At 45.9% G+C, this 23,479-nt stretch overlaps 1 protein-coding gene across 1 annotated transcript in view; it reads right to left on the bottom strand.

The window, feature by feature from the left end:
• CACNG2 (calcium voltage-gated channel auxiliary subunit gamma 2) overlaps window positions 1–23,272 on the bottom strand; it is a 121,481-nt gene extending 98,209 nt beyond the window's left edge. The window contains exon 1 of the mRNA XM_006056972.3: window positions 23,042–23,272. Within this exon, the coding sequence (XP_006057034.1) occupies window positions 23,042–23,252 (211 nt within the window). The 5' untranslated portion in view covers window positions 23,253–23,272. The remainder of the gene's footprint in view (window positions 1–23,041) is intronic.
• Between the last annotated feature and the right edge of the window lie 207 nt (window positions 23,273–23,479).

Here is a 23,479-nt window from a genome sequence, read left to right as displayed (position 1 = left end):
CAGTCATTAGGTTATTTTTAAAGAAATCATTTTGTTGACAGCATATCTGTCAGCATTTTCAATTTTCTTTTTTTCAAAACTATGATGGGTGAATAGTTCCGGTCAAGTGGGGCGGACTGACAGTCAGGGGCTAAAGGCCTTTGTAGGAAAATGTGGAAAAGAGCAAATAAATGCATCAGCCACTGAATACTCCCTTTGCTATGTCAGTAGAACTCCTTAAGAGGTTACGGGAGATGGCTCTCTGTGGACTCCTCGTTCTCAGCTGCTACCTAATTAAAAAGTAAATATGTGTCAATTATCGCAAATGATTTTTACTTATCCACTGGAACCAGACCACAATCATTTATGCATTTTATAAAAGCTACTAAGCAGCTATCAGGTGATAAGGGCATTTTGTACTATCAATTTTGGGCGCTAATTTGGATGAATAACCTTGGGGTAGGAGCGATTGGTTGAGGGAAGACCGGAGAGGGCTTTTGCAGCATTGCCCTAGTTTCCATAACTGTCTGATTATCCTTGTCTAACTGTCCACTTACATTTGATGGAGGAAGCCCACTGCACTCCTTTTTCTCTGGACTTGGTGGAGATGGGATGACACTCAGAGTGCAACTAAGATTAGAAACAGTTATTATTTTGAAAAATCGAGCATCTTCTTGTGAACAGTTTCTTCTTCTAAAATGAAGCAGTGCAAGTTGAAAGGCTTTGGGTACTGTGAAGCATGTTCCAAATGTTAGCCATTGTTATGGTGTCAGTCCCTATCACCATCACCATCATCACCACCAGCTCCATAAGCTCCGTTTCCTGACAGTTAGTCACGTTCGTCATCACCGCCACCAGCAGCACCATCATCCTCACCACCTGCACTGGCACCACAGCCACCACCAGCACCGTATCTCAACAACCCGCCCCCATCTTTCTCTCTCAAATTCTTTTCTCCTGGCAACCTCCTTACTTATGAATTTATCCTTTACAAAGAATAAGAGTCAAAAATAAAAAGCCTCATTCCTATCTTTACTATTTTATTTTATGAATTTTTATCTTTCTTCATGAGTTAGTTAGAAGCTCAAAACCTGCCTCTATTTATCTAATTATCTATTATCTGTCTATCATCTATCTTATTTTCGTTCTACTTTTGGTTGTATTTCTGAGACTCTTTCCTTTTCCTTTTCCTCATTTCTCCACCACCATTTGCATTGGTTTAGCTCTCAGAGCCTAAAGTAATTGCTGCAGCGGCTGAGACTATAGAAAATGCCTCACAACACCCTAGTAGAGATACCAGACTGTTCCTATTTGAAAACACCATGGTGAAGAGCAACTAATTTACTTTATCTTTATGTGGGAGAAAGAGTACAACTCTATTCAGAAGAAAGGTTTCTAAAATGAAAGAAGGCAGTAAATCCAAATCTTTGATCAGCTCCTGCTGCTTTAGCCCTGTTATGAGCGCATTGGTGACATCATGAGAATGCTTGTTGAATTGAATTTGAGTGTCAGCTTTCAGACAGGAAAGGAATTAAATCCATGCTCCCTTGGGTCACCTTTATTCTCAGTCTTTCAGGCCCTATCCTTAATCTCTCCCACCTCTTTTTGTCTTATCAAAATTCATGATCTACCTGAAGTAAAATTGACCATTAATATTTGGAATCCATTGGGTGGACTAGGGTTTAAATCCCAAGTCCACCAACAATTAGCCAGAAAAAAATGGTCTGACTTCTTTTAGTATTAGTTTTCTCATCTGTGCAATGGTAAATCACGCCATACAGGAAATGTTGTGGAAATGGAATGAAATATGGTCTATACAGTAGCTCCCAGTGTGTTCAACACGTGGGAGGTGTGTGCTTGGTACATGTACATTTCATGAGAAATATCACTTCCTCTTCTCCCTATGGCGTCCATTTCTGGTACAGCAAAAGGATGCCTGGGTTACATGTTCTTGGGAATCAGCTCTCCCTCTACAATCAGTTTATCTCCACACTGCTCAGCCATTAGGAGAATTTGATAATTGGTTTAGGAAGGAAGAGTGACATAGGCAGACCACGAGGCTAAATTCCCGGGTGAATTTGCTGCCCTTTTACTCAGTGCAGGAGCCCTATGAGACAGCCTGTCATGGATGGGGATGGTTCCCACAGCCTGGTGGTACTCAGAGAAGGAAGCCCCATGCTGGAGTGAAGAGGGCAAAAGAGAAGTTCTGAACCTGACTCTCACCTCTGTACCTGGTAGCTTTGTGATTGTGAACAAGGTATTAATCTCTCAGCTCCCAAGTTTCCTCACTGGCTTCATAGGGATCTTAAGAAAGACTCTGCATGTTGTTCTGAGGATAAAATAAAAACATTTGGCACACAACAGGGTGCTTAATAGATGCTGTTTTTCTACTTTTCCTTCCTTCTCTGCCCTCTTTTTTTTGAAGATTTCCTTTTTTATCTATTTCCTCTTCTTCTGAGGTTTTGTGGTACAGATTTTGAGAAATGCTGGCTACTCATGGGTCGCTTATATGGAACCTGCAGTCATTAAGAGAATGGGCACTGAAAAAATCCAGTAAGTGATAAATGTTTGATCACCTAAACAAGCACAGCACAATTATTGGGGATCATTATTAAACTGTGAGATCAAATGAAACCAAAATAATACTAATTGTATTCAAAGTCAGTGGACAGATTCACTCTCTAATTTGTTTGAAAACACTACCCTAGTTTACTATTGATGCTCAATCATGCAATTATTAAAAAGAAGACCTCCAAACTGACAACACTAATAATGGTGATACATCTTCCCAGTACGGAGGGCTCTCACTTCATTTTAATTGAAGGGAGGCTATGGAAGTGTTTTCCCTTATTTTTTAAAAAAAATCTTCCTTTTTTTTTCTCAGACCATCTGTCTGGCTATTAAAATCCCATCAGCTTCATTGCGAGAACGCTTACTTCCCCCACGCCTGCCATCCCAAAGGGGGCTCTCAGAGCCAATGAGTTCATGATGGCCCAGGCCCCTCCAAAGGGAAGGCCTGCTGCTCCCTAGTCCTCCTTTGAGGCATCCTTCCTTCCTTTCCTGGGCTCTCCATTCTTGGCTGCACAGACCCTGTGATTCATTTCCAGTTCCCCACGTTAATACCCAGAAATTAGTTTATATCTCTAATAATGTGTTGATTCGTTTGACTGTTTAAGAAATGTCTCTTCTCAGCAGTCGAGGCTCTAACGAGACAGTGCTGGATCTTCACAATAAACAGGCTTGGGGTGAAATTCATGGCTTCCAGTTCAGAGTATGCTTTGCAGATGAGGGACGTGAAGCCCATAAAGCACAGTGATGAAGTCAGGACCAAAGGTATGGAAGAAAATAGCCGTGTCTCTCTGCTCTGACCCAACACCTGGATTCCTAACCTTTGAGACTCTTGGGCTTGCGTGTCGCCTTATTTCAAACCTTTCCTATATTTCCCCAAGTCCTTCTGCCATTACAGTCATGGGAGATAGTTTGTACTATTATTAAAAGGTTCTTTTTTCTTCCCCACTCCCATCGCCTCTGCCCTGGGGTACAATCATTACTGAGAAATCTCACAGTACTTCATACCAGGGGCAAATCCTTCTATGTTCAAAAAACTATCTAGCACAGAGAAAGAAATCCCTTCCCCTTTGGTAGATGCAGAGGAAATAGCTAACTATGTTCATTCTGGTGGTCTTAGTTGTAGTGTTACAGTGTTAGTTGCTCAGTCACGTCTGACTCTTTGTGACCCTGTGGACTGGAGCCTGCCAGGCTCCTCTGTCCATGGGATTCTCCAGGCAAGAATACTGGAGTGGTCTCGGGAAGTGGCATCTCCTGAAAACCCTGCAGGAAGATGAAGAGAAAACCCTCCAGCTCAAACCAGCATGTCCACTGGGGAGGCACACTCAAGATCTCTCTTTCCTTGGGCCATTGTTCACACCATTGTCCTTTCAAGATGGAAGAATCGGTCAAATTGCAGCCAAGAACTGAGGGTTGCTGATGCCTCAGAACAGCTCTTGTAGTCCAAGCAGTTTCTGTGGATTGGCCCCTGACCTTCACTTCACTTTTCATCCCACTGCCCATTTATCATCTAAAGAAGGAAACTGATGAGTAATGGGGATGGAGGGACACCAGTCTCTCCATCTCTTTCAAACACGGTGGATGGTTTATTAGTCACAATGGTGCTTCTGCGAAGTGAATGATGGGCTTTTGTGCTATCGAGATGGATTTATATTTCATTGGTGTAAGGATGAAGGTTTAAATGAATTTAAGCAGAGTATTATCAATGTGTGTCAAAATTTTAACCAGTGTATTTAACCAGTGATTCCTTAGATATTATTGCTTAGGATGAGGCTAAAATGGGATCAGTTTAAAGATATGTGTTTGATTCATAACAATGTAGGTAGTCCCTGGGTATGGCAAAAATAATACAGGTAGTACCCCCAGTGCTGAAGGATGAGAAATCTCAGTTTAAAACAACATCCACCATCTTTCGAGTCCCTGTTCTGTGTGCAAATCCTTTATACAGATTATTTGCGTTTTTACAACACATTTCTTGATGAGCATTGTTACTCCTGTTGCAGACAAGAAACAGTGATTTAGTGAGATTAAGCATCCTGCCTGGGGATGCGGAGCTAGTTGGAATTCAAACCCAGACCTTTCTTATGTCCAAACAGAGCCCTTTCTGCTGGATCCTGCTGCCCAGTCAACTGGGGAAGAAACTAGGGCAGAGAGTGGTTGGGTTCTAGGGAAAATCTATGGTCCTAGGCTGCTCCGACCTATGGTCCTGTCGTCTGGCCTGTAATTTTAGCCCGAGTCCCGGCCACAGGCTCTGTGGCTTCATCGCTCAGTCCACAAGAATTTACTCCCTTGCCTGGCAGTTCCTTTCTGTCTCCAGGTCTGCATTGAGTGATCCTTCCAGCAGTGTTTCTGGGGCTGCGAGGGGTGTCTGTTTCTGCCTGGGAGGGGGTAGGCCCTTCTCCACTTTCTGCTGCTGCTCCTTTTCCCTCTGCCCAACTGCCATGGTCTCTGTGGCCTTTGTTTCCAACTGCTCCGAGAGGGGACGGCAGCCCCAGTGCCCAGGCAGCCTCTGCGCATCCCTTCCAAGTTCTCACCCCTCCCCCCGCTAACCTGGTTATGCCGAGCTTCTGCCTCCGTCATCCTTCCCACGCCTGTCTCCTTCTCTCCCGGGGCTTGAAAAAGCCACTGGCTCAGGCATGGGTGGGGGTGGGTTTCTTTCGCTCTGCATCCCTCTTTCCCTCGCCCCAGCCCTCCCTCCCATCCATTCTGCCTCTGGCCACATCTCTCTAACCCTGGCACCAGGTACCGTGGCAGCGGAGGCCCGTTGGGAAGCCTGAAAGGCACAGCGCTCTGGGGCTCGAGGGGAAGCCCTTTGAAACAGAACTTCCGGGCCAGGTTCTCTGGTTCTCCTGTGAACTCCATCCTGCCGGGAGTGATTCTCTATTCCAGGACTGAGGCCTGGAAAGTCGCCTGTTCTCTGAGCTGCTGCTTCCACAGCCAGCCAAGACTCAAACCGATTTCTTCCTCCCTCTTTACCTTCCTCCATTTGTCCTTTCTTCCTTTCCTCTTCTTCCTTCTCTCCCTGAAAAATTTTGCTGAGAGCCCACCAATGCCAGACATTGCCTTAGCGGCTTCATTCCGACTAATCGACCAACTCATTTCTTTTTTCTTTTTGATGTAGACCATTTTTTTTTTAAGTCTTTTTTGAATTTACCACAATATTGCTTCAGTTTTATGTTTTGGTTCCTTGACTGCAAGGTATCTGGGATCCTAGGTCCCCAACCAAGGATTGAACCCACATACCCCATACTGGAAGGCAAAGTCTCCACCACTGGACAGCCAGGGAAATCCCCAACCCCAATCACTTCTTATCCAAGTGCCCACCACATGCCAGGCACCACGCCAGGCAAGGTGCACAGAGGCAAACCCGACACTGGTCTCAAGACCCTTACTGCCTGTTTCGAGGGACCAAGATTTGAAAACAAAGTACAAGAGAGAACCAAATCTTGTCTGTCTGAACTGGCCGGGGTGGCATGGGCCTGACAGTGGAGCTCTTCTGGTGTTTACAGCCCATGGAAAAAGTTAAGAGTTGCCACATGTCTCCTGGCTTTGACCAGCCCCCGTCCCTCATTTCACTGTTAAAAAAGAAAACTCCGAAATACCAGGACAATAGAAGCGGTTTCCTGCCACAATCCACCACAGATATAAAGCTCCATCTCTAAGTAGATGTCTCCCTGTCATAGAGAAAATCCCGGAAAGGAAAAAAGCCCTCCACGTCTCAGTGCTATCTGAGGCCTCTCTTTGGCCAAATCCTACTGCCCTTTCACGTGACTTTGTGGATAGATAGAGAAGCCCACAGCTTATCCAAGGATACAAGCAGGGATGTAAGCTGGGAGAAAGGAGGATAAAGAGACCCAGGAATGCGGTCGGATGGGCCTTGTAAAGGCAGAGTTTCATCTGCCCTAAAGCATCGGCAGCAGACTGTGTGGTCCAGAGGGGAATGTTTGGTGCAGAGGATAGCAAAGTCCCTTCAGTTCCATAAGCATAACTCAGCTCCTACCATGTGCCTGGCTCTGTGCTAGGTGCGTGTGTGCTAGGTCGCTTCAGTTGTGTTCGATTCTTTGGGACACTGTGGACCATAGCCCATTAGGCTCCTTTGTCCGTGGGATTTTCCTGGCCAGAACACTGGAGTGGGTTGCCATGCCCTCCTCCAGAGAATCTTACAGACCCAGGGATCAAACTTGCATCTCTGATGTCTTCTGCATTGGCAGGCAGGCTCTTTACCATTGGTGCCACCAGGTGCTTGAGGCTAAATGCTGAACCGGGACTGGGCAGTGTGGGTCTTAGTCCCAGCACAGTTGCTAGTTGGCTACATTGCACCAGGTCCCTTCCCTCTCTGGGCTTCAGATGCTTGGGTCATGAGGTGAGGGTCTGGACTGGGTGAGCTCCCTGGATATACCGCTAATTGCCTTCCTTCTTTCCTTTTTTTTTTTTTTTTGGTGGTAACAGAACCTCTCATTTTTCAACAGGCATGTGGCCACCTGAAATAAACATTTATTTTCCAAGCTTTTTTATAGTTAACATGTAGTTACATGACAAACTTCTGGCCAATAATACCAAAGCCAAAATGTTGTGTGATATGTTCCAGGAAACCTCTCAATGAGTCATGTAACAGGAGACTTCTGTCCTTATATCTTGATGTCATCCTCCACCTTGATGCCTGGAATGTGGAGGCAGTGGCTGGATCTCTGGCAGCCACACTGGACTGTGGGGTCAAAGGCCATACTTTGGATGGTGGGGCAGGGAGCTGATAGGAGCCTGCATTGCTAACCTGTTTGTGGAGCCTCCAGACCAGCCTTGTATTTCATATCTCCAGACCGGTTTCCTTGAGAGAGAATGAACTTTTGGTCTTATTTAAGGCACTGTTAATTTTCTTTTCCTGTTGCTGTAAGTCAAATCCAATCCTTCTTGATACAAGCTCTAAAATTCCTTCCAGGGACTTTGCTGGTGGAGCAGTGGATAGGAATTTGCCTGCCAATGCAGGGAAAATGGGTTCAGTCTCTGGTCTGAGAAGATTCCACATGCTCATGTGTGACAACTACTGAGCCCGTGCTCTAGAGCCCACAAGCAGCTACTACTGAGCCTGTATACTGCAAATACTGAAGCCTAGGTGCCTAGACACTGTGCACTGCAATGAGAGAAGCCGCCAAAATGGAAGCCCATGCACTGCAATGAAGAGAAGCTCCCAAGAGCAGTAGTGAAGATCCAACACAACCAAAAATAGATAAAATAAAGAGCAAATAAAATTCTTTCCAGGGAAGCCATTCTGAGCTTGTGATACTAGGGGACTTCTTTAAGCACCCACTCCCTGTGCTAGGCAGAATAATGGCTTGCCAAAGATGTCCACATCCCAGTTCCTATAACCTGTGAATATGTTTCATATATTATGACAAAGGGCAGTCAAAGTTGCAGATGGAATTAAGGTTGCTAATCAGCTGACCTTAAGATAGAGAGATTATTCTGGATTATTCAGGCCTGGGCAATGTAATCGCAAATATCCTTAGAAGTGGAGGAGGGAGGCAGAAGAAAGAGCATCAGAGGGTTGCAACATGAGAAAGACTATGTGATGCTGCTGGCTTTGAAGATGCAGGAAGGGGCCACTGGCCAAGGAATGTGGACAGTTTTTAGAAGCTGGAAAAGGCAGGGAAACAGATTTTTCCCTTACAGAAGGAACACAGCCCTGCTGACACCTTGATTTTAGCCCAGGGAGACCAATTTCAGACTTTGGACCTACAGAATCACAACACAAGTTTGTGTCATGTTAAGCCACTAAGTTTGTGGTTGTTTGTTATAGGAGCAATAGAAAATGAATGCACTTACTCTGGTTTCTTACTGGCAGAGGAAGAATTACATGGCACCCATATTATAGAGTGCTGTGTAGCTTATGGAAGGTGACATCTGAGTGGTCCTTAGGACAGGGCCCATCACACAGGAGGCTCTCAAACAACATTATCTCACAAGGAAAATCATCCCTTCCTCTGACACTGCCATACGATCACCTTTAGCTATTAATGACAATCCTACCTGAAACATACTGATATGAAGTGCTCAGGGCTGAGCTAAGAGCTTCACCAACTCCAGGCACTCTGAATTGACTCAGTGCCTGGTAGGAAGGTTGTCATCCTCCTTTCAGAGGTGAGGACACAGGCCCAGTTGGCCAGTGGCAGAAGTAGGATTTAGCCCATGTTCACCAGAGCCCCCTGGAGAAGGGAAAGGCTACCCACTCCAGTATTCTGGCCTGGAGAATTCCATGGACTACAGTTCACGGGGTCACAAAGAGTCAGACATGACTGAGCGACTTGCACTTTCACCAGACCCCACTGGCCGTGCTCCAAAGCTGTGCTTCTTAAAGTGTGGCATCAGAGACTTGCCTAGGACCTAGAAACACAGGCTTAGCTCCCACCTGGACCCCTGCATCAGGATCTGTGTTTCATTAAGATCTGTGGCGATCAAGGTTCACATCAGAGTTTGAGGAGTGCTGCTCTAGACCCAGTAGTATAGCAGTCCCCAAACATTTTGGCACCACGACCAGTTTTGTGGAAAGCAATTTTTCCATGGACCGGGGTTGGGGAGGATGGTTTGTGTGCATTACATTTATTGTGGACTTTATTTTATTATTATTACATCAGCTCCACCTCAGATGATCAGGCATTAGATCCTAGAGTTTGGGGACCCCTGCAGTAGTGCTCTATTCTCTCCTTGACCTTACTCTTTGGGAGGCAGCCTCAGGTGATTTCATTTCCTTCATCTGCCTTGTGCCTTTCTCTTCTGTTCTACTTGGCTAACTCCTATTCATCCTCCAAAACCCACTGCAGAGGGCACTTCCTTAAGATCCCTTCCAGATCTCAGCAAATAGAGTTGTTCTTATGTCTGGCCCTCACATAGGCCTTCCTAGTGCCTGAGCTCACTGGTAATGGTCTCAATACCAGCTTGTCTCTTCTGATCTTCAGAGAAGGGGTATGCTTTCTATCATCCAACCAACCCTAACTAAGCACCTGCTAGGTGCTGGGTGCTGATCTTATTCCTGGGGTTATGGCAGAAAATAGGACAGAAAAAGATACTGGCTTCACAAAGCTTACATTCTAGTTGGGAAAGAAGTAACATACACTGTAGACAAATTCAGAAAACATGAAATGAAGAAAGGGAGACTGGGAAGTGGATGGATGCTGTCAGCCAGGGGGAATCCAGGGAGACCACTCTCCATAGAAGCTGACTTGTTTCTGTGCCCCACAGATTAGCACAGAGCCTGACATGCCCAGCACTCAAAAACTGTCAGATAGGATCAGATCTGAGCATTCTCCCAGATCAAACTGCACGTCTTTAAGTTCATGTCCCTTCCCAGCAACTGCTAGACCATCTTTTTCATACCAAGAAACTTGTGACATTCCTCCCTTCCCTACAAAGTCTTCTGAGCTAAAAATTTAAAGCAGAGAATCTCCTATCCTCCAGCAATGCCCCCACCACCCCTCTCTCCTCAGCCAGCGTGGACCACGGGACTGTCTCCCCAGCGCCTGCCATTTAGTTATTGAATAAAGCACACCACGTGGTTGGTACACGGGGTGCATTTCCCGAACTGGGGTCAAGGTCAGAAAATGTCAGCCTCTGAAACAGAAACTCCAAGGGTGGTGTGAACTGGGTGAGCATCTCTTTTTTTAAGCAACAACTTCTTCTAGAGATGCTTAGTGAAGGGAAGTAGATGAGGTTCGCCTTCCATCTGAGTTTTATCAGCAAGCCCTGCTTGGGAATGTTGGGTGTTTATGCATTTATTTCCAGATGCATGGCTTTATTCACTCTGTTAGCTGCTATACCCAGCCTAGGCTGGTGGTGTTTTGTGTACATTTTCGGAAGACAAAGACTCTGCCTGTAATTTGCCCTTGGAAGAGAGGAGCCTTTACAAACTCGGATACCTACAGAGGCCAGAGGAGGGCCGAAGCAGCCCAGTAGCCTCAGAAGATACTTGGGAGCAGCAGGGACTTTGGGGAGCCGCAGAGAACCTGCCGCATCTGAAGGGACATCAGCTGCCCTGCTCCTGATGTTTGTTGCCAAGCAGGAAGGGGGCCCAGGGTTACAAAACTCTGTCTTTGTTTTCCTCAAGGGAGGCCAAAGACAGGTTTTTGTTTTTGTTTTTTTTTATAGGAAACGTCTTGATTTGTAGAACATTTTGAGGGCCAAACACAACTCACTTGCAGGTCACTCTTTGCAACTGTTGGTATCATTAATAATAAACACCCTAGTGATAGCAGCATCTGGGGTTTATTGAGTGTTTACTATGTGCCAGCACCCTGTTAAGCACTTTGCATGGAGCATCTTACTAAAATTTCACAACCAGCCCAAGTGTGAGATACAATTTTCCTCACTTAGACATGAGAAACTGACTTAGAGAAGGGACATTCCTTGTTCAAGGTCACACGGAACTGATAAGTGACAAGGTTGGGATTTGAACCCAGGCTGTCAGATGCCAGAACTGGCACAAACTCCAGGCCTGGCTATAATATAATGCTGATCATGTTCATTATGATGATGCTAGGGGGAATCTCAGATTCAACACATAACAAAATCGAGCACCTACTATGCACCAGGCCCTGGAAGCACAGGTGTGGAATCAGTCTACCCAAAATTAAAGGTATCACCTTCTTCCTGGGGCAAATGTCTCCTGTTTGCCCCATCTCAGTGAAGGTCACTCACTGTCACACTTTACTCAACACAAGTGACAGTCCTGAGTCCTATGGATCCTCTGATGTCTGTTCCCTTGCTCGCCAGCCCCCCTGCCCACCCCTGCCCTCCCCATCCGAGGTCACCTGTGTCATCACTTGCTGGGCTGTGCAGCCTTCTCCTTTCGGACTCCCTGTTCCATCCTCCTCTTCTTCCCATTTTTACATCACACAACTTCCTGAGCCATCCTCCTAAAATGCACATCTAATTATATCATTCCCTTGGGAAAATTCTCCTCTTAGACCTCTTTGCAAGTGAACCATCCCTTTATGATGTGGTCTCTGTCTAAAGTCAAACCTCAGTATTAATACCTTCCCTTACCTCCCCTCCCACACTTGTTCCTCCAGCAATACTAGAACCTTCGTGTGGTCCCCCAAACACCCCATGCTCTCTCACATCTCTTCCTGAAACAATCTCTCCACTCCTAGGTGTTCTTGCTTAGGTCCTCCAATCCCCCACTGGGGCATAAGCCCCTTGAAGGCAGGGGCAGTATCTGATCACTTTTGTAAACCCAGAGCGTAGGGGGTAACCGACACACAGCCGTGACTGAGTACATTTTGTTGAAGAAACGGACATGGGGACTCATGGTCTGGAGGTGGAGGCAGAAATGGAAACAGGCAACAGAAAAGATGGAAGATGCTGCATGGGAGACATGCAGAGATGCCTAAGAAGGAAAGAGGGAGGGAGTGTGAACCAGGTGGGAGCAAGGTGGGAGGTGGCAGAGCTAAGCCCTGAAGGAAGACAAGTGGGATGTGGTTGGAAATGGCCCTCTAGGCAGAAGGGTGGGGAGAAAGAATATATGTATGCCTTCACCTCCTCCCCCTCCATGAACTAGAAACAGGGTTGTCTATGCATTTTGAGGCATCCTTCTGTACTCTAAACAGTGGGAAAACCTGGCAGGCCCTCCACTTCTCCCCACTCTGCCCCAGGTAATAAGCATATGCTAATTTAAGCTTCAAAGTTTTGAACACTTCATCATGCATGAATTACAAATAGCAATTTCTGCTTAGCCTTGTCTTCAACTTCTCAAAGTAATTTATTTACAGATGTGGGGGCCAGAGGAAAATTGTAAATATAATTAGTGTAATAGAAGGCTGTGCACAGGTTTTTGGATTGGACAGGTTTGGGTTGGAATCCCAGCTGTGCCACTTGCTGTGTGACCTTGGACAAGTCACTTAACTTCTCTGATTCTCTTAAGATGGAGATAGTGGATATCATAACATATATCTTCAGAACTGTGAAGATTAAATAAGAGCAAGCCTGGGAAACATCTGAATAATGCTGAGCGCACAGGAAGCATTGCAGGAATGATTAGTTATTATTATTGTTGTTATTAGTGAGAAAATGATGCCAGAGAGTTGTTTTTCAGGATTACTTTCTTTTGCAAAATTGAGGAAGAAAGGTCTCAGCTTTAGGGAAAATTCAAGAAGGATAAAGAATAAGACTCGTGCAGACAGAGATAACAGTTTGAGGGGAAAATGTGGCAGAAAAGAAGGAATGATCCTTTATGCCCGGAAAGTGAAAGAAGAGAGAATGGGGCAAAACTGAGATAAAGAAAGGTCCAGGGATCAACAACAGCTGGTCACCAGTGAGTTTTGCCCAATGGAAAGGCCAGAGAGAGAGACTGGTGCTGGGGTATGTAAACTGCACAGTGGATGGTTGGCAAACAAGGTGCTGAACCATTCACTAAGGCCACGGCAAAAGCGCACCTGTGATCTCGCACCTAATCTGCAGCATTCTTGTTACCAGCTGGAAGACTACCCAAGGTCAAAGAGGTTCAGGGAAGAGAGAATATAGTGTCCATAAGGAGAAGGGTGGGGGGCAGCTCTTCTGAGGCCAACTCAGGGCTGCTAAGTTGGTACCTCTGAGCCAGGTGATAAACATATGAGGATTTGGATTGAGAGAAAAGGTGATAGTCACCCAGGAGGGAACAGGCTTGTGGTGACTTATCAGCTTCTTGAAGCTTTGTGGCATAGCTGTGGCCCCAGAAGTGCTCCAAGAGCATCCCAGGTTGCAGGGTGTGTGGGAATCCCCTGCCTGTTCTCAAGGGCCTTTCAGCCAAACCTCAGAGAGATGACTGTCAAGAGGAGGAGTCAAGAGGAGTTTCTAAGAGTCCACCTCCCTCCCCTGTGGCCTTCCCTGGTGGCACAGTGGTAAAGAATCTGCCTGTCAATACAGGGACACAGGTTCGATTCCTGGGTTGGGGAAGAGCCCCTGGAGTAGGACATGGCAACCCACTCCAGTATTCTTGCCTGGGAAATCCCATCGACAGAGGAACCTGGTGGGCTGCAATCTATGGGGTCACAAAGAATTGGAAGGACTGAGTATGTGTGCACGCACACCATACACACACATACACACACACACACATACACACAGCCTTTCCTGATGGGAGGTCCCTGAGGGTAGGCACTATTGCCTTAATCATTTACTCAACATTTAGCTCCTAAACACTCTTTGTGCCAAGGCTGACACACCCCCTGCCCTCACATTGCTCACAGGCTTCTAGAGGGAGACAGAGCCCTAAGCAAGTAAATGCTAAAAAGAAAAGTCAATGTTAAGATGTCAAAGAAGGGAATACAATCATATAACAGGATGGTAGGCTACCTTAGATGGGATGGTCAGGAAGACTCCCCTTGAAGGAGAAGATGATGTTGATCAGAGACTTTTTGCATCCCTGTAGCCCCAGGGCCCAGCCCAGTAAAGGCTTGTGCTGCTGCTGGGAAGGCAGGCCTTGAAGCACCTTGATTGTATTCAATACATCATTTACAATCTTCTCTCTGTGCCCCCTTTCTCTCTGTTCACTACAGCTAGCTTAGGGCGCGTCATCTGGTCTCTGCCAAGACCTTCTGCTGTGCTTGCCCTTCTCAGTTAAATTTCACCAGCTCCGCTGGACTGGGATCCCATCCATTAGGGTCACAACAGCCAGCGATCTCACGAATGAGCAAAGCCACCTGTGACCATCCCTCACTTACCATCTCTCTGGGTCCCCTTTCCTTACATAATGAAACATAAACTGTTCCACAAGAGCCATTTCTGTCCCTGTGGGGTCCCATCTCCTCTGCCCGCCCCCCACACACTCCCCAGTCCCAGCCTTCTACGCTCCAGCCACACAGGACTGGCTGCTCTGTGCTTCTGCACTTGCCGTTTCTTCTGTCTGAGGTATGCTTCCTCTCCCCAGCTATCACATTCCCATGCATCCTTCCGAACCCCGTCATCCCTGGATCCCCGTCTCCCCAGTCTCTGTGCTCCCAGAACGCTCTGAGCTTAGGCTTCATGCTGCTTCGTCATCATTGTCTGTTCACTGGTCTGTCTTCTCTTCTAGATTAGAAGTTCCTTGAGGGTAGATGGTGCTATTGCCTCTGTCCTAGCTGCTCACACAGTACCTGGCAAGGACTCAGGGAGCAGTTGTAGAGCAGAGATCAACAATCACCCTTTTCCTTGTCAAAAAATGTGCTCGTAAGACCACAGACTTCTCCAAGCTGCTTCTTGAGTCATGGGACAGGCACTAAGGGCACTGGAGAAGTCCCCTGGGCTCTCCCAACACCTTGCCTGAATTTCTGTCTGCCAGCAAGACAGCCATACCATCTTCCTTTGATTCCAAGGCACATATTTAAAATTTTAAGGTTTCTGAAATTAAAGTGTGTTTTACAACTGGTGTTATATTAGATCTGTTTTCCCCTGCCCTGAAAGCTGTTTAAGTAGTTAGTTCATTTTTTATAACCAATGGCATCAGAACTGGGAGATCAGAGCCCTTTATACCCCCAGCAAAAGGACCAGGGTCCTGGTGAGGGCAGAGAGCTCACTGGTGATCCCACAAGGGCTGACATGCATTCCTTGGCCTTGGGGAGCACAGTTCACATCTTTCTAGTCTCATTCCTATTTTCAAAAAGTCTGGAGGATTTAACTGAGCCTCATTCCAATTCCAGCTCAAATCCTCGATGATCCTAACTGATTGCTAGAGACGTCTCAGAGAAACTCAGGGAATCTCTCTGAGTTTGTGGGAGGGTGATAAGCTGAGGTGGCAGCAGGCTATGTCACATGTCTTGTGTGAAATGGAGTCATTTTGTAAGATGCCTGTTCTTTGGGATTTCCTGATGGGACTTGCCCATAGGCTCCTGAGGGGAGGAGGTGGGTCTTGTTCACTTCTGCCTCCCTGGGTCCACTGCAGAATTGGCACCTACCATCAACACCTCCACTAAGCATATTTTGAATTTCTTTGATTGGAGTTGAATCAATCTATTTCTTCCCTTCTCTGGGCTGTCATAAGTCTTCAGGCCAAATTGCCCACCACACTCAGATCTGGATGGGATTGGGAAAGTGAAGAAAGTGAAAGTCGCTCAGTTGTGTCCAACTCTTTGCGACCCCATGGACTATATAGTCCATGGGATTCTCCAGGCCAGAATACTGGAGTGGGTAGCCGTTCCCTTCTCCGGGGGATCTTCCCAACCCAGGAATCGAACCCAGGTCCCATACACTGCAGACAGATTCTTTACCAGTTGAGCCACAAGGGAAGCCACACTGGGAAGAGCATGACAAAGAGAAGGGAATGGCACTCTAATCCTCACAACTTTAGAGCAGGTATCATCAGCTCCCTTAGATATACGGGGTGAAGGAGGTACTGACAGAATTAATTAGCTCAAGGTCACACAGCTTTTAAACAAGAAGCCAGAAGTCAAAGAGCAAAAGTCTTTAACGAGACTAGCGAGGCTCCGCACTGTTGGGTCCTCCTTCTGCATCCCCCAACTCCATCCAGCACCATCACCACCCCCATCCCATGTCCATCTGGACCCTCCAGCCACCCTGGCCTCCTTCCAGGACTTGCCCCTTCTCTCCCTCACTGGTCTCTGTACTTGCTGCCCTCCAACCTGAAACGTTCCTTCCTCCTCTCTTCACCCAGTGACACATCCTTCAGACAGCCATTTACATCTCACTTCCTCAGGGGAGCCTTCTCTGATTAGATCTATCTTCATATCATAAACTAACAGTCTCATGTGACTCCCCTTGAGAGCACTATCATAGTTGTAAAATACATACATATAAGAGACACAGGTTCTATTCCTGGGTTGGGGAGATCCCCTGAAGGAAGGCATGACAATCCACTCCAGTATTCTTGCCTGGAGAATCTCATGGACAGAGGAGTCTGGTGGGCTACTGTTCATAGAGTTGCAAAGAGGCAGACACAGCTGAAGTGACTTAGCATACATGTGCATATGTATATATATATGTGTGTGTGTGTGTATATATATATATATATATATATATATATATATATATATATATTTGGGAGAGTCTTTGAAATAGCATCTATCTCTTCCAGAAGGCTCTGAGTGCAATATCCCTGAAGGGAGCTGCTGCCCACCATGACCCCAACCCTTGACCCAGCACCTGGCAAGTTGCAGGGACTCATCAAAGATTTAACCAATAAAATAAATGAATGAAGGAATTGCTTAATTTGTCACTGTAAACTAACCTGGAAACTTAAAACATGTATTTCATCTGAATATGGGAGATTTTTTTTTATATTCAAGTCTATAAGTGACCATTGAATTCTGAACTATTTAACAATCTCCTGCATGATCAATCTGAGTACATATAGCCTCCTCCCCCACTGACCTGAAAGCTAACACTCATGGGAAGCTCTCCCCGAGGACCTGTGTGACAGACGCTCTGGATGATGAACAGAGAAGAAAGCGTGGCCAGTGTCTATTTAGAGGATTCCCCCACCCCCACCCCGCCCCAGCACTTCCTTCTCAGGCACTTTGCTTTTTATTATCTTTCTTTGTTATTGCCCCTTGTGTGTTGAAACTCTCTCCCACTCCTTCTCCTTCCCTCTCTCCCCCTTCTTTCTGTGATGACTCTATTATTTATTTTTCAGAATGTCAAAAAAAAAAAAAAAAAAAAAAAGATGTTTCAGCCGTCATCGCCACTAGTGTGCAATTTAAAGAAACGTCCTTTGATGATGGGGAGTGACCGCCGTTCCTCAATGCCCATCCTGTGGCAGGCGGTGGTGGCGTCTTCATTTGCCAGCTAAGATAGGTTGATGCCTAGTGCTATCATACTTGCTGTGGTTACAGCAAGAGGCAGAACAAAGATCCCTGCCCTCTGGGGTTGACTGTCTAGGGTGCAGATAGATAACAAGTAGTATGAGTAAAATTTCATAGTGTGCTAAAAGGTGGGACATAGTCTGTAAAAAAAAGTAAAATAAAACAGAGCCAGCAGTACAACGTATGAGATTATTGACTGAAATTTTATGCCAGGTGGTCAAGAAAGAAGGTGACCGACATTTGCGGACTTCATTCCAACCAGCTACCCTGTGAGAAGGCTGTTAGACTTCCTGTTTGTGGAAAGGGAAACTGAGGCTTGGAGAGGTAAAATGACTTGCTTCAAGTTGCACAGCTCAGAAGGCTGCAGCACTTGAAGTGAACCCAGGTCTGTGTGGCTGCAAAATTGTTTCAACTGCATCACACACCACAAAGCTGCCTCTGAAAACTTCTGTCACTTCAGGGGACATAAATTTGCTGGTTTCTGAAAAATGCTGGCCAACATAAAACCCATGGAGAGTTTACACTGAGACACTTCCAAAATAAAAGGGCGAAACCAAAGAAGCATGTGGTGGGTCCAGCCTGAAGTTCAGTGTTGCGTCTCCTCGGCCTCGTGGGAGTGAGGGGATTAGGACGGAGCTGTCACCTTGTAAGGTGTGGGCAGCCGGCAGGAGTAGCATGTCAGGGAGTCAGCAGGTCAGAACTCCGGTGTCCTGACATGCTTGGGTCGGGCGCTCAATGAGGATACTCAGTGGGATGCAGACAGAATAGAATCAGCTGCCGACAATGAATGTGAACGCAAGGCCACAGAGGCCAGGGTCCGTGCATAGAGCTCTCTGGAGTTTCCAGGATGAAAACAAGAGGCCTCGAATCAAGTTCTGGCTCTGCCTACGTGGTGCGGTGTTACACCTAGCACCTGTAAAGTGAAGGCAGGAGGGCCGCGTGAATGGGTTGGGATTTGGAGGGCTGGTTCCTCAGTAAAGGAGTCAGGCTTGTCTTACAAGGTGAGAAGGGATAGGAACGCGAGACTTGCCTCTATGGAAAACTGCCAATCAGAAGCTAAGAGCTTGGGCAAAGTTCTTGAGGTCTAGGGAACTGGGTGGAGAAGTTTGATAAAGAATTTTGGGGAAGGTTTTGGGGAAGCTGCATAGGGATAGTCCCTGATGCCTGCTGTCTGCTTGAAGTGTCTGTTCTGGTGAGTATTAGGATCAAACTAGGCTTTTGCATACCTTAAACAGAAAAAGGAAGAAAATCAATGGGTTATTTTTTTCTTCCCTGTAGAGACTGAGTGTACTGACAATTTTTCTTTAGCTAATTAGGAGCTGGGCAACCCAATGACTGACTCCTTTTGAATGTTCTTATTTTACAACAATGAATTCATGACTCATTATTATTCTTTTAAAAAAAGAAATCCCATGACCTATATGGGAAAAAATCTGAAGAAGACTGGATATCTGTGTATGTATAACTGAATCACTTTGCTGTATACCTGAAACTAATACAGCATTGTAAATCAACTACACTCCAATATGACATAAAAATTAAACAGAAAAGAAATTCTAGGAAGAGCAAACAAATCGTTCTGGTTTCCTCGCCCCTTCCCCTCTCTTCCTCTCTCTCAATAACTTGCCACACATGTCCTTATGATTTTTTAATTAATTTCAATAATTTTAAGAATTTCTGCATCAATCCATTGATACCTATTTTTACTGTACCGACTGTGTGCAAAGTACCTAGAAGGTCAAAACATCTTGGGAATTATGGAGTCATATGTACACAGTATGTAGGCCCATTAGTAACTTCTAAACTCGACTCTTCCACCCTTAAAGGCAAAAGTGTCCAAGAAAGGCAGCTGGCATTCCTAAAATAAAAGAGATATATTTTCCTTCTGTGGAACAAGAGAGCCGTGGCTGAACCCAGTGTGGGGCACTCGCCACCTTGCAGGCCAAGCAAACGTTATGAAATTATGAACTTGGAAAAAATAGTTCAAGAAAACCCAGCGACTTCTTACGCAGAGAGAATGGGGATGTAGAATGGATGGTGGAGCCCCTGTGAGAAAGCAGCTTGAGGAGGAGAAGAGAAGAAGAAGAGAAGCTCAGAAATTCAGCAGAGGGAACTGAACAGTTTGGATGGAGAGAAAGATTACTGCTCTGCCTCAGCAAGGAAAAGGGTGAGAGAGGGAGTGGGAAGGAAGGGGGCGTTTCTGTTAGGACCACAGTGTACTGTTGCTAGCTCCTCCTCTGCAGGGCTGGGAATCCTCTGGGGAAGACACAGAGCCCAGAGAGAGGGGAGAAATGTACAGGAGAGAACAAACACAAAGAGTGAATTTCTTGCTGCCCCTGGAGACGATGATTCCTTTTGGTGACAACAGAGGTTAATATCCACCGCGTGGCCCAGAGACAGCATGCTTGGAACAAGCTGTTTTAGTGTCCTGTTGTAGATTTTATTGAATTCTTCTCTGAAAGGGCCAATTCATCTCTCCATTTGGAGGCTCTTAAAGTAGCTTTCCTGAAAAGTTCAAGAACTTCTCCTATCACTCTCCATTTACATGGGATCCACGAGCAGACAGACCCGCCTCCAACACCCTCAAATCCCAGTAAGGACACTAGCCTGCCAAGGGTCTCAAGTTCACACACAGAGAGACTCCTGCTGCTCACTCTGCAGAGGGAGAGAAGAAAGGCTGTGATTTCTTCTCGATTCCTCTCCCCCTCCTGCTGTGTCGGCCCCTAACAGGTGGTCCTGTCCCCTTCTCATGCCTCAACAGACGAATTCATTTCAAAAACGGGCATGGATGCAAGGAAATGTCTTCTGATTCTTATTTTCACCAAGAAGTGAAAATAAAAAATCATCTCTGGGGACAAAAAGCCTTAATGTAAACCAGATAGTCAAAGAGACCAGAAGAAGACAGGAGGCGGTTTTTCACCTGAAGTCATTAGCAGCATCTTGGGGAGAAGACTAGAAATCTGTTCACAACTTTTTGGGTACGAGTAGGAAACATAACAAAGGAGTGATGGGAAATCTTTTCTGAAAGTACAGTTTCTCACCAAAAACAGAGGTTGGGAAAACCAGACAACTTGGTTTCCATAAAGGCTGATCCTATTTGGAATGCTCAAAACAGCAAGCACAGGAATGCCCCCACAAGAACCATCTATGCCAACCTGCAGAAATAAGTGCACTTATAATCTTTGGAAATCAGTGCAGTTTTTGAGAATATGTATCTTTAACACCTTCAAACCACATCCTAAGTGGCCAAGGCCCAGCTTCCTAAGGGGAGGGGGTACAGTGTCTCAGGCCTACGAAAAGCCATATGGACAGAGGTTTTGGAAATTAAAGGCCAGGTTGAACAGGAGCCCTGAGTACCAACCCTTCCTGCCTGGGCTACAAGTGGAAAAGGAACAGCAATCCCCAAGGCAACTTGGCCCAGCCCCCGACCCGCCACTGTCTGGAGGCCTCTATCCTGGGGAGAAGAGCCGAACCCAGGGCTTCTGGGAGCATCACACAATCCTTGGGACATGTTGTAATACTAACCCTTTAAGGGATGTTTCTGGGAGCGAGGTGGGGTTACAGCTTGGAGAGAAAGTTGAAGGGGGTGGGCGGCACATTTGGGGATGTGGACACCAAACAGATGGAATTTTAATGAAAATATTTAAGCCTTTTAATGCACAAGTTATCCCAAGCCACATGTAGTCCTTTTCCCTTACAGGAATTAGAAAAATGTTTAAAAGATCATAGTATTAAGAATTTTCAAACAAAACCCTGATAAGAAAGTATATCTATTCCAGGTCACTAATATCTGGGAATATTTCTTCTAAAACCATGTCCTGTCTTTAATCTCTTGGCTGTATATCTTCGTCCGTCTAACTAAAATCCAAGCAAGGCAAATTGCTTCTATGATCGTGTTCCCTAAAGCAACCCTCATTCACTTTGCTTTTCTTCTCTTTTGGAATTAAAGTCTGCCATAAATGTTTAATTAAATGGAAGTCTTTCCACTGTTAATGACTAGCTGCATGAAAGGCTCTTCATTTTTTAAAGGAGGGGTGTGTTTAAAACAGCGCCTATTAATTTCCCGATATTGATTCTCTGGCTGGGGAAGAGCATATAGTATTCAGCATAGAGCTCCTCTGCAGACTATGTTCAAGGCAGCGGTTTGGATTGAGAAAGGGCACCAAATGCAGTATGCGTCAAATAGACCATCGCTCAATGAAGTCACTTAGCTATTCAAAACATGTTCAGCCATCACTCAACGATTTGCACCAAGATTGTTGGGAGGGGGGCACGGAATTGGTGCTCTTTCCCCAGGCATAATCATTTCCCAAAGAGCAGCTTTTGCTCAGTTTGGGTTAGACTCTGGGGCCACATCAGTTCTCTCCCTCTTAGTCCATTTCCCTCTCTTCTCCCCTGTCTCCTGGCTTCAACTCCCTGCACCACCATCCCATGGTGAGCTTAACAAACAGTCCTGCAGTCCCCGCTTCCCAACGCTGCTCAAACGGCCTCCGTATTGGTTCATATCAGAAGCAAAGCACATCAGCTTTTCTTTCCACCCAGAAACACGTATCTCTCTGTGTATGTCTTTCTACGGGTGGCTGTAGCTTATACACACAGACACAGATAGCCACTCACATGCAGCCCCTTATATTAAAGTCTGTTGCTAAATGCAGGTTGTATGACCTGCAGGAGTTTCCTGCCCCCCTCCCCGTGTTTATTAATGTGTCTCAGAAGCACATGCTTTCATCCATACCCTGATCTCCCAGCCTATCCTCTGTGGGGCCGCTTTGCCCACAGCACATACACGGGCACACATGTCCCAATGACCCTGCAAGATCAAGGTAAACAGCTGACACTCCTCCCCCCGCCCCACAGCTCCCTCTTGTCCCCTCACAACCTCCCCATGCTCTCGCCTCCCTCCCGGCCTCCCTGCACAATGTCTGATTCCCAAGCTGGCTGCAATGCTGACTCTACACGCTTCTGGATAACAGACATGTCACTCTGCGTGGAAGTGAATTGGTTCTCAGCCTAACCTGCAAGTGAATTGCTGTTTATTAGAACTTGGGTTTGTTTCCTGTGAGAGACGTATGTATTTTTAGACTTTGTAAACGTTAAAACACACATACACACGCAGCCAGTCGCCTCGAATGATATGTGTGGTTCATAGACATTACGAAATGCTCTTGAACTCAGCTTGCGATCCTGGAATAATTAGGATTTACCAAATAAGGCTTCTTAGAAACAACAGATTTTTTTTTTTTTTTTAAAAGGAGATTTGCAGATGATGATGTGTCTTAGACTTTTGGGGAGTAAGGGGAGGAGAAGGGGAAAGGAAGAACATTTTGGAATTCTTCATTACGAAAAGAGGAGCAATGTTGAGAGAGGCAATTGTTTTTTTATACCCTCATAGATGGGCATACTACAGCAAAAGGCAAATCCTAATGATTCCAAAGCAGGTGGAGCACATTTGACTTTTTAAAAACAATCTCTTGTTGTTGTTTTCATCATATCATAGATTATTCCAATGAAGAAGGTTGAGGAAAGGGGGGTGGTGGAGGCTGGAGAGTTGAGTATGGTTTTTGCTTATTGATTTTCTTTCCTCTGAAACTCACCCAACCAGCCTAGATCTGTGGTGGAAGGAGTGAAGTAAGAAAATGGTGGAATGTAAAGGGGACTTATTTGGAGGCGGGTGGGGAAGGGGGAGTGAGAAGGGGAGGGGGTTGGGGAGGGGGAGGAGATGGGAAATCAAATACCTTCTAGGCAGCAGGTTCTCCATAATCCAGAATGGGTCATAACTTCCTCGTTCTTTTTGCTGGTTTCATTCTCACTGACACTTTTGGTCTTGCAAACCCCTCTGGAGTAGAGCCAATAGTCGGTTCCCACAGCAATGGTCATCAGACTGAAGGCAGCGAAAGCACCAACCGTGGTTAAAAGCATTTGAACACCTCGATCAAACAGCCCCATAATTCTTCATTATATAAACACCCAACCGACTTCGGGTTCTCGGGAGAGTGTGTGTGAAGGTGCGAGTACTAAAGCAAAAAATAAAAATAATTCCACTACTAATATAATGGATATATGTGTGAACAGAGGATGTGGAGAGATATAAAAAAAGGGAGGTAAGAAAAGCTCACGGAAAAGAGTGTAAATTATAAAGATCACACGGGAAGAGAGGCTTGCCTTTTGAGATC

Source organism: Bubalus bubalis, chromosome 4, assembly GCF_019923935.1.
Source record: "Bubalus bubalis isolate 160015118507 breed Murrah chromosome 4, NDDB_SH_1, whole genome shotgun sequence".
In the NCBI taxonomy this organism is placed as follows: domain Eukaryota; kingdom Metazoa; phylum Chordata; class Mammalia; order Artiodactyla; family Bovidae; genus Bubalus; species Bubalus bubalis.
The sequence above is the reverse complement of the archived record's forward strand: the minus strand, read 5'-3'. Positions and strand labels throughout refer to the sequence as shown.